General features: G+C 39.1%; 1 protein-coding gene across 8 annotated transcripts in view; it reads left to right on the top strand.

Moving 5' to 3' along the window:
• Window positions 1-653: 653 nt before the first annotated feature.
• The window catches only part of LOC111834236 (alpha-adducin-like), a 34026-nt gene continuing 22494 nt past the window's right edge, over window positions 654-12185 (top strand). For 7 of the 8 annotated variants that reach the window (XR_002835966.2, XR_002835967.2, XM_023793310.2 and 4 more), the window contains exons 1-2: window positions 654-812; window positions 11115-11317. Coding sequence is in view for 6 of the 8 variants with exons in the window: in XM_023793310.2 (XP_023649078.2) it covers window positions 11123-11317 (195 nt within the window). In the remaining 2 variants the exon portion in view is untranslated. Of the gene's footprint in view, window positions 813-9493; window positions 9640-11114; window positions 11318-12185 lie in introns of those variants that run through there. The other variant, XM_072714601.1, reaches the window with a different exon arrangement.

Here is a 12185-nt window from a genome sequence, read left to right as displayed (position 1 = left end):
GAAAATTAATTTAGAAAGGTATATGTCACAAAACCACAGACCCTTCACTGACTTATGTTTTATTTTCACTATAAAACAGCTTACATTTCTTAGAAAATTTACAATTACACATGCAAATAATAAATCGCATTTCATTTAGCTTTAACTTTTTCTTTATGAACATATTATCAAGTATTGTAAGTATTGTTATTTTCAGGTTAAAGCTATATTTGAATTTGACCTTTAACCATTTATGGTCAGTTGAATGTTTTTTTTCCTTCGACGACAACCTGGGCCAATGTCATGTTCCTCCCTTGGTAGATATTAACAGCACATGTAAAGAATTTAAATTGAAGTGACAAATCAAATACCCAGATAAAAGGAGAATCGGGCGATGTAAGATACACATGCGCGGAAATGTAAATGTTCGTAAACTGTCACTTTAATGCAATTAATAATGTAAGTGTGCATTTCCAAGAAGGAAAAAAGTGCTATTAGAAACTAAAGATAACACTTGTTCAGCGTGCAATATCCAGAATGTAGGAGCAGACTACAGCTGTATTATATGGAAAAGGCCCATAAGAAAGGCCGGTGCTGGCATGTAGGGAGGTTGAATTCACACGCTCTCAGTAATGCGGCTCCCTATTGGTTGCGGTTTGTAATCTTGCCGCACCCCAGAGCGCGGGGCGGAGCGCCACAGGAGCGACGAGCTAAAGGGGGTAGACCTTTTCGAAAGCAGCGGGGCTGCGCGGATAAAAATAGTGAAAAATTCAAGCTTGCTTGCCAAAGCAGAAGAAGTGTTGTTCATCGGGTTCGAGTCAAGTTTACCTTGGGTAAGGCAGAATCAGGCCGATCACAAGTCATAGTGACAGACAACGCTAAAAGCGAGATAGTTGCAGTCATTTAAAGGCTATTTTCCCTTTAACACTAAGCTGGCTGTTTAGCCTGTTAGCTACTAAGATAAGAGGAATGGAGGCTGTACAGGGGCGTGTGTGTTCGGCATTTGTTTTTAACTTGAATTCACCTCCGTTGCTAATGCACGGTGCAGGATAGATATTGGTAGTGTCTCGACAGAAAGTCCTTTTCTAAACGTAGGCGGTCACAGTTTCTATTCGTATAGATTTGAAACGGAGGCCATTGTGCAGTGGCGTGTTATTCTCATTTTAAATTAAAATTGTTGTAACATGCTTGACACGTATTACTGCATGCTCCTACTCTGACTCGCTGGTCACATGAACGATGCATTATGCAGTTGACAGATGCAGTAAATTGAAATTCACTCGGGAAAATTGCATTACACTATGCTTTGTGCCTGTTGTAAATGTCCTCTTTGAGCACAAATATGGATCTGTATGATGCATTAACCCTTAGACTGCTTATTTTGCAAAGTTATGAGGGTATTTAATAATAATAATAATAATAATAATAATAATTTGTATAGCGGAATTTGATCATTAATTAATATGTCTTGTATGTAATTCATATGTATATACCGGAGTTTTTTTTTTTTCCTGGCATTTAGTGATAAAAAACCCAAAGGACATGGCAATGATTTTGGTTTGGTCTGCATTGTTTAGTAAGCGGATCGACGTTTATTTAAAAGGTACTAAAAGTTCAACTGCAGTTTGATGTTAGTTAAGTTTTACCCGGTTATTTGTTTCTATCTTGAAATGTTGAAATTGTTATACGAAGTGTAATTGTATGCTTATATTTCACGTTTGGACACTTCTTGCGTAGTTGAATGTACTGTAGTCTATGGCTGTATGACTTATGTAATATTTCGATATACTCCGGGGGGGGGTTATGACGGTAGTGAAAATCCATATTTGTAATGATAAGGAGGTGACATGTCGGGTAGAATGACTATCCTGAACACTGTACAATTGGTAATTTATATACATTTACAGGTAAACTATTTAAACGTTCTGCTGTTTTTTTTTTCTATGACCGAATAATGCCGTTACCACCTTCTTCAGTTTAGTACTTAAATTAAGGTAGTAATAATAGTTTTTTTTTTCTTGAGTGTTAAATAATAACAAAAACTGATTTTTGAATTCAAGGAAAATAATACTGAATACTCTTTATAAACAAATTCTCTGCGTCAGTGCAGCAACATGCATAAGATTGCTATAAAGCTGCCGCTTTTTTGTCCCTTGAGATAAGAAAGTGTACTTTGAGTTACGTCTGGCAACAAGACGATAGTTATCCTTACACAATATGTTGTCGTACATGGAGTTAAGAAACCGAAGCCAGCGTTAAGCCTCCCCCACTATCCCCGCAAATTGTTGCCCCACCCCCAGGCCAGGAAGTCTCCTGCAGTCCCTTCCACTCACAATGAGGGCTGGGGGTGCATTTTCAGGCCTTCACTCACTTTCACAGAAAACAGCGGATATGTGAATATATAATTTGAATATCTAAACAAAATAATCACACAAAATGACTGCAACAGAACATACTCTGTGACTTTTTAATGGGTCTACTGATGCTTGATCACCTGTGCTGTATGGTTTTTTATATATATATATATATATATATATATATATATACACATACATACACACACTTAATAACCCTGTTATTTAGCTTATTTGTCTAGATGAGGAAGTGTCCAGACCAAAACATGGGTTTTAGCTTATCCAGGTTTACCTCTTATTATTAGGAAGCAGTTCACATGCTTGAAAACTTAACTTTCCATTCTGTTCAGTAGTTTAATTTTGAGTTGTGTTCTACTGTGTTACACATCTTACAAAGGAAACGTGTAGATGTGTAGAACTGAGTTTCCTTCCGAAAATCTCTATCTCTTTTGCATATTTTTTTTTTTGTTGTTGTTTTGGTGAGGTAAGAGCCTGAGGTGTCATTTATTTTCTGGTATCTTAACAGGAATTCAGTGTGTAATAATCGCTGATTCATTAATAGGGTTTGTAAGTTTAATATCTTAACAGGCTAATCTTTGTTGGGAAAAGTTTCAGTCATGGCTTCAGCCATCCTCAGTAAATGAATGGCCAAAATCTGTGTTTTCCCAGCCTTATGGGAAATGTGTTCATAGTTTTCCTTTCATGAATATAAATTGAATAGAATTAGTGTTACTTTTGTGTACTGCAGTGTATGGCTCAGCTGGTTAGGGTGCTGTGCTCCTAATCGGACAGTCACTGGTTCAAATCCCAGGGTCGATGAAGTGATCTCACCATTGGGCTCTGGAACAAGGCCCGTAACCAACAGTTGCTCCAGTGACAGCCTGAGCCTGCCTTTACTGTTGTATGTCACCTTGTGTAAAAATGTCTGCTAAATGAATAAATGCAGTTAAATTATTGATTTGTTTGAGGAAAATGAAAGCTTTGCGTTTGGCGATGAAGTCTGCAGAATAGCTTTTTATATTTACCAGAAAATGACATGGGTTGTCTTCCTGCTCATGACATTCCCAGCCTTATAGAAAATGTGTTCGTAGTTTTCCTTTCATGAATATAAATTGAATGGAATTAGTGTTACTTTTGTATACTGCAGTGTATGGCTCAGCTGGTTAGGGTGCTGTGCTCCTAATCGGACAGTCACTGGTTCCAGGGTCGATGAAGTGATGTCACCATTGAGCTCTGGAACAAGGCCCGTAACCCCCAGTTGCTCCAGTGACAGCCTTGCAGTGAAGTCTTCTGCAGTGAAGTCTGCAGAATAGCTTTTTATATTTACCAGAAAATTACATGGGTTGTCTTCCTGCTCAGTGCATCGCAGTTCATCCCAGAATAAGGATTTGTCAGTGACGGCTGTAAAAGATTAACTGGGCACACTAACGAGTGGCACAGCACCGATGCGTGTGACAGACCTGTAATGCTTTCAGGTCATTGCTGGAGGCCTGAATGGAGACAGGTTCCACATCTCTAGGTCAGTTTATTTTTTTTTTGCTCAGTCTCCTCCCTTTGCAGTCACATTGCACAGAGGGAACTGCGTGCAGCCAGCTCACTGGATCCAGCTATTCTTTCATTCTTTAGGAATGAAGTTTACACTCTGAGGGCCTGACCCTCCTGCAGTCCATCTGTACATTCCTTTTTACTTTCCAGTTTCTACTCCATGTGTGTTTTTTTGTATTGACATATGCCCACACCCCTCGCTGCTCTATCCTCTCTCTTCCTTTCTACCCACAAGGCCTCTGTGGGCTGTAACAAGTAGGAAAAGCCCCCCACGCTTTTTTTTTTTAACCTAATAGCAAACCCGTGTGCACTTATTGTGTTACTACTGCAGTTTGTTGCATTTTGCTGATCAACTTACTTCTTGAAAAATATCCAAAAGTCTTTTTGGGGGGTAAGTGCAGAACAGGCTGGAAGAGTGATTATCATCATTCTCATATTTACATTTGTGATACATTTATTTCCCCAATTCTTTTATCTAAAGCATCGTATAAATAAGGTAGGTAGTACATTACAGGCATATGTACACAAGAATCGTTACATTATTGTAATGATTTTAGAATATAATTTTAAATTGTGGAAATGCTTCTTTTTGGGTTTTCCCCTTTTCTGATTTTGCCTTTTGTAAGATGATCATTTTTGAAGCAGTTAAGTGAATTTATGTTTCATCACTTAATGCTTAAGGTTATGAAGGAGCTCAACTTTATTTCTACTTCTTTGTCGCATTTAGAAAATTCAGGCAGTGACATTCAGCTGCTGATCTCCTTTTGTGCTTTTGAAGATTAAGGTGGTCGTGATGGTTTTGTGTCTTCAAGCAAAATAGACCTGTAATGTACAGACAAAAAAATCTGGCAAAAACTATTTTGTGTGTGTGGTTTTTTTTTTCCTTTCAAGGACCAAGATTTTACCCCAGATACGTTGTTAGCAATAGTCACATCGAAATTATGGCGCTATAACTTGTTTCCTTATAGCTGGATGTGCAGTGCTGAGCCAAAAATGTTATATTAAACCATTCATCTCACTGTGCTTGATTAATCTTGCTTTGACTGTAGAGTAAGTGCTGTTCTTGAGTGGAAAATGTTGCTCTTTTACGCTGCTTTACTTCAGGCTACCACACCTAGAGACCTCTGGGGGAAACACTGAAGTGTGTGAAGCATCGCCTGGTCTGAAGCTGAAAACCACAGGCTTGTTAATCATGCTGCACACTGATGTATTTTATTCCCACTGGAGTGCTTGAGTTCAAAGTGGTTATCTCTCATTTTAGTGTGCAGTGTATTACATAACAGTCGTACGACTGACACCTAATGTGTCACTCAAGACGCACTAATCTCAAGCATACTAGATTCTGTGCATATTTTGCACACTCTTCTGTGATTATTCCCTTCTCCATGTAAGCGTGAGCCAGATATTAATAATATATTGTTTGACCGATTTCTGTTGTGCCACATCCTCTGTTCAGCAAGTGAAGGTTTTTGGGGATGAACTGAGAGCAAAGCAATGTGATCTGCCACTGATGATATGTATTTAATATATTCTAAAAATGATTCCTCTCCCCAAATTTGATCACATTTACCTGAAAGTGTATGTTAAAATGACATTTCATTGATTGACCTAGTGTGATAGAAAATGGGTCTGAAGGGTTATATACTGAACCATATAACAAACACTTTTAAAAACAAACTTCAGCTCTTTGCCTTTTCTTTGTCTTTCAGCCTTTGTGCATAACTGCATGGTATGTTAATTGTAACATGTTCTGTTTTAAATTTATTGTACTGTTGTGCATAGAGGTGAGAGATGGCCAAATCACAATATTTTTTTATTAGAATCACAATCAAATTATTAATTAACCATTTAGCCTTCAACTAAATAAAATGAGTATCGCACGTTACTTATGTTTAACAATGTTTTAAAATGAAATGAACAAAGTAACAGTGATTGCTCACATTTCCCCTCTGTGGGCTTCCCCATGAGGCGCTTTGATTTTAGCTGTGAATTCTGGGATTCTGTGTAATGTCACAAACAAAGCTCTTGTTCTTTACAACCAGGAAGAAATACTATAAATTTCTGTAAAAAATCTTTAATAGAGCCTCAATTTAAACACACCGTATATCGATATAAATGGTATTGTTATCCTATATTTTCATTTGAAAGATGTAAGTATATCGATATACCATAAAAATCCAGTATAGGCTACTTTCTGACCCTAGCTTTATGTTGTATTCTTTTCCTACACTTTTCTAATAAATGGCACAGCCCCCCTCCGCCCTCGCTGAGGCCACCTAGCGGGCCCCGGGCCCCTGGTCCAGAACCTCTCACCTGCAGTATGAATTTCTTTACAGGCTGTTCTGCTCATTTTTAAGGGTATAACAAATTACGGATTCAAATTCTGAACCACCAGTCTGGCACAATAAAGCTGTCAAATTACTATTACTTAATTTTTACTGTAATTATTTCATGTCTTTTTTTTTTACTTAAATTGCTTAGTTTCAGTGCAAAATGAACACAGTGACATATGAAGGGAATTTTTTTTACATGATTTGATTGAAAGGAATGTAATGATAGTTAATCTTCATTTATATCATATCACTGACCATTCTGCGATGTTGTTTTCTTGTTCAGGAATAATTAACGATATCTCATACTTAGTGTTTTTATTTTAGTAGATTTTTCAATCTATTGTCTCAGTTGCATTTGTTATATTTCATATCTATTAGAAATTTTATTAAATATCATTTTTATAAAACCCATTCGGTGCATTAACTACGTGAAACACCTATAATGTACGAATGCTGGATTTTCCTTGTTTTCTTTTTGCCATCAACTCTTCAGGCAGCACGGATAGTTTCTTAATATAGCACACAGTGCGTTAAAACCGTATTCATTCCTGAAGATGCTGTAGAGTGGATACTACAGCAGATATACTTCTGCCCTTAGTTTGCTTTTCATTGTGGGGGAAAGATGACGTCTTAATTGTATCTATATATATCTTTATCTCTATCTCTATATCTCTATCTATACACACGCGCACACATATATAGAGTCATTCATTGTTAATATTATCCTTTTAAAGAGTTAAGTGTGTGTGTTTTTGTTGGATTATATAACGTAATAAGCTACTCTCTGTTTCCATGGAAATGTGCATCATTTCCATGGTGACTACAGTCAATACTATGCGACTGCACAACCAAAAATATGTTTTTGGCTCAGAAATTGATCAACTGCAATTGAATCTATTCCAGAATACATTTTCCAAAGCATTTGAGCTAATATTTGGCAACAAAATACTTTCAGATGAATGGAAAGAGGAATATTTTGCTATTTATTTTATGTCCAGACAACAATCCTAACTGAGATCTGATACTGATTTCTCCTCTCTGGTGTTTTTTAGATTGCACTTTCCCCCTGGGATCAATGAAGTGAATCTTAATCTTTCCTGCGTTTCTGCTTAATCCCATGCGTTGAGCTGCTTGCAGCAGTGTAGGTGGTATGTGAGAAAATGCGTGCTGTGCGGCAGTATAGCTGGATGTAGGTATGTGCTGTAGAGCTGTGAGTTCTGTCCCTGAGTTGGTGGACAGAGATCCATCTCTGCGAAGTGCCAGGGCACCTTGGCAGTAACTGCATGTGGGTGGTATTCCTTGGGATTCAATCAGTATAGTAAGGTGGCAGTAGCAATTGAAGCAATGAAAAGCAAACTTGTATTTCCATCTCTCTTTTATTGTTGATGCAAAAAATATCCAATCCATGAGTCAAAACCATGATACAGACCGAACTGTGAGTTTCGTGGTCTGTGGAACCCCCAGTTTAAACCGTTGGGACATTGAGCAAAGCTCTTAATCCGAGCCGCTTCAGAGACTGCCTGACCTTGCTTTCTCATCCACACCTGTATGCCACTAATTAATTTTCAATTAAGAAAGATCATGTCCTGTAATTTTTAAATTGCAATCAAGTATTGTTTCTATTTTATTTTAAAGAAAATTTTAAAAATGCTTGGAGCATTTATAGCCCAAAAAAAAAAAAAAAAACACACACACACTAGAGAACAGTCAACAGAACATAACTCTGTCGGTTTGGTGTCCAGAAATGTACATTATGGATCATGCAATAGGAAATTCTTTTTGTAGTTCATTGCTTCATGGCTTGTGGTGCTATATAACTTCAGGCGAACAGCTGAAAGAGGCTTTCAGCCTCTAGAATTGGAAGCGGTCCTATTCGTTTATGAGTTTCCATTCATCCTGGGAAGGACTGACATAGGTCTGTATAACACACCTTTGTCCATCTTTATTTGCACCAAAAAACAAAGTGCTCAGATGTTTATAACTTGTATATATCACGGGACACCTGATCTGTATCAGGGGTTTTCCTTGATACGTTTCTCTTTATTTATTGCTTAGGAACCGTTTGCCCTTGGCCTGAGTAGGGCCCCGGATCCAGACTGCCTTTGACTGAAGGAAATTTATGGCGGTTATTTGGCAGCCTGGTCACGGAGATTCCGCTGGAAAACTCGCAGCTTCTCACCGGGGTTTGGTGCGGTGTAACCGTGTCTTTAGAGACAGGCCCCCAATATTAAGTCTAACCTAAGAATGTACTCCTAATATATACCATAAGGGCTGAAACGGATTTGTTAACAATGTTGTAGTAATAGAACATGGGAAATCATATAGGGTCATTAATGCTTTACAGTTTGAAACTCAAGTAAGAGGTTACTTTCATTTGTTGGACGGGATGAGATTTCAGGGTATGGGAAGAAGCCATTGAGCCGACGCCTGTATCTTCTTTATTCTGTAGTCTGTGTGTGTTTGTAGGACCTGTTCACACCTTTATTTTCATGTATAGCAATGTGGAATTCAGGCTATAAAATTACTTTGGTCGTCTGAGTATTACACATCCCTGGAGTTAACTGGAGTTTAGATCCTCCAGTGTGGGGTTAAATAAACCCGAGACTCCATTCGGAGCATCTGAGAACTGGAGAGTTGAGGTATGTTACTGCTCTAGTGTCTCCTGCATGCTGGTTGGCTTTTTTCAAAAGCTGTCGTGGCCACAACCCCAAATGAGACCTACTGGTACTCGGTACTGGATTTCTACCGGACTCACTTAGACCAATCAGAACTGTAGAACTGCAATTGTAGGAAATATCTCATGTTTTGCTAAATATTCATGCTGAGCTGGTCGTTAATAAAGTGTGTAGCGTTTTATACGTTTCAAAATCGTTTCCGTACATTGCAGCACCAGGGGTGTGTCAGTTTATTACACTTCTTCAACCAGTGAGAAGTGATCTGTCCGAATATATAAAACTAGAAAAATCTTCCCAAATAATCCAAGAATGTCACTGATCTGCTTTGTAATTTTTTTCTGGGTTAGCCAGGGTGTTTGGTTTCTGCAGTGACCTTGGACGTGACTCCATTGTACACCGAGCTGCCTTAGTTTATTTCTTACTGTAATTAAAACTGCTTTTTAGTTTTCATCACATAAAGCTTTTGTCACTTATAAACACTGTTTCATTTACAGGTTTCCTGAAGCGTTCCCTACTTACTCTGGGACTTGTTCTCTTTTTCGTCTGAGAGCTGTTGCAGGGCTGCAGCCCATCTCCCTAAAGCGAGATAGCATTACACAATGATTCAGTTATTTCCTGCTCCCTTGTAGAGCAGTCATAAGGGAGGTGGCCGGCTTCATGTTTCTGCTATCTTGGCTAGATTTGCTCGCCTTTTGTAAGGGTTTCCCTGTTTGTTTGTCAGTTTATGGTTTATTTGAATTTCCTGTACCAGTGGTAGGTAGGTAGGTAGGTAGGTAGGTAGGTAGGTAGGTAGGTAGGTAGGTAGGTATGTATGTATGTATGTATGTATGTATGTATGTATGTATGTATGTATGTATGTATGTATGTATGTGTGTATGTGTGTATGTGTGTGTGTATGTGTGTATGTGTGTATGTGTGTATGTGTGTGTGTGTGTGTGTGTGTGTGTGTATGTGTATGTGTATGTATGTATGTATGTATGTATGTATGTATGTATGTATGTATGTATGTATGTGTGTCATTTTGGCTGCTGCTGTTTTCATCTTCTGCTTCATTCTTCAGCATTACCAGAACTGCACCAAGATGGTCCATCTCTTTACGTCTTGTCCACTCTACTGAGAATGGATGCTAAAATAGTTTGTTGCGGGGGAGTTTTGATTTAGTGCAGAGCCTAACAGAAAAACCAGCCAGTCAAGATTAGGGTTCCTCTACTTGAAATTAATTCAAAAAGTACACTAGTTAATATGGAGAAATAATTAAAAAAAATGCTATTGCTACAAGTCAGTTAGATTTTGCTAGTTGTTGGTGTTCAGTCATTACAAATGTAATTGTCTGTGTAGTCTGTTTAAAATGCAAAAAATGATGTATTCCAGATATCTGCATGGTTTGTGTGATTTACAGGCATACATTTGACTGAACTCTTATCTGTTTATCTTCAGCATTTCTTGGACTATGCTGATGTCTTCTTGTTCCACTGAACGGCAGTTTTAAAAGCCGCCTTGTCTTTTGAAATAATGTGCCCTCCCCATGAGCCCGAAGCGCTTCCTCGCCGCCTGCGGTTGTTATAGCAGCACTCTTGGCAGTCCGGGGGGAGATGCGATCCCCCCCAAGACAAATGAGCAAAAAGAGCCATTTCAGCCTCTCTAGTATCTCCACTCCGCCTCCATGAAAGGAGTGTGATTTTTATAAATTAACTGTTTCGAACCTCATTGTTTCTGGAAATGTCTTTTTTTTTAATTCTTTAGACAACTCCTACAACGTGTAAATTAAGTCCTTGACTTGATCCAATATTGTAACAGTATGAAAGACAAGCTTTTGTCTGCCTATGATATTATTTAGTTGTACTGGAATAGCTACTATTTGAGTTTTTATCTTTGATACTCCTTTCTTGAAGAAAAGATTAAACGTAACTTTTTTTGGATTTTCTGCTTTCATACTATTCCGGGAAATAAGTAATATTAAAAATACGTAAGACTCTTTAAGTCATTAAATTTAATCTGCTTTCCCATGAAAGTAAAGCCTTCCCAGAGTATATTGACTTTCAGATCAGTGGGAGGCCTCCGGCCGGCGGGTCATGTGACTTGTACGGAAACGGGCAGGTGTTTATAGACGCCTGAACATCTGGCTCCTTGGTTGTGAAGGGAGCTATTGGCAGGTCTCTGACGGCAGTGTCTGTGGAGTCTTCAGACCCTTCAGTGAAATCATTGACTTCCTCCTCCTGTCCTTCCAGGAGCGGAAATGAACGGAGAATCGGGCGTCGGGGTGGTGACGTCGCCACCCCCCACCACCGCTCCCCACAAGGAGCGCTATTTTGACCGTGTGGACGAGAGCAGCGCGGAGTACCAGCGCGAGAGGAACATGGCCCCGGACCTGCGGCAGGATTTCAACATGATGGAACAGAGGAAACGAGTGTCCATGATCCTGCAGAGTCCGGTCAGTCGGGGACCGCACACTCCCAATCAGGGGGGGCTGAATGGGGTGTTACACCTTGAGGCAAGGTTCTGAAAAGTTGGGCAGGACCGAGCTTAGCAGTCTTCAATATGCAAGCCCAGTGTTTACTATAATGTTAGCATGACCGGGGGGAGGGGGGGGGGGGCTGGGCAGGCAGTTGACCTTGGAACCCCAGAGTTTTTTTTTTTTTTTTTTTTTTCTCCCTCCTTGGGAGTTTTTGGTTCCTCTCCTCTATTGCCATCTTTCTTTCTTTCGTTTCTTTGTCTTTCCTTTTTCCCTGTTTTGAATTATTCAGTACAAGTAACACAGGAATGTATTGCAACACACCCATGTAACTTTGGGGTGACTTTGTTGTGAAAGGCGCTATGCAAAAATAATATACAATGAATTGAATTATCGAAGCTTTGGAGTTGTAACCCCCCCCCCCTGTAATGAAAACCGGGCAATACAACCACCCAAAATAATCTCAAAATGTGTGGAGACCTCAACCCCCCCCTCCAGTAATCTCAATAGTGATCATTAAAATCATGCCAGTTAAGCAAGCGTGTTACCAAGTTTAATATATGGTAATAATCATTAAAGCATTTTGCTCTCATTTAGATATATATACATTATTAATCTAATAAAGCGCCCAACCACGGGATTTGAGCCAGTGACCTTCTGATCATAGTTGTAACCTGCAAAACCACACACTGCCCTGTTTAAGGATAGTACATCTCTGCCAATGACCTTTATAGCAGTGTAGTGTAATGCGTAACTGTCAGTGACCATGACAAAGAAGAGTACCCCCAAGTACCGCAGAGCTCAGCCTTGTGTAGATTGTCTTTCATAGAAATGGGCTTGCAGATGG

This window comes from Paramormyrops kingsleyae, chromosome 7 (genome assembly GCF_048594095.1).
Source record: "Paramormyrops kingsleyae isolate MSU_618 chromosome 7, PKINGS_0.4, whole genome shotgun sequence".
NCBI lineage: Eukaryota > Metazoa > Chordata > Actinopteri > Osteoglossiformes > Mormyridae > Paramormyrops > Paramormyrops kingsleyae.
This window is presented reverse-complemented; position numbering and strand designations above follow the sequence as displayed.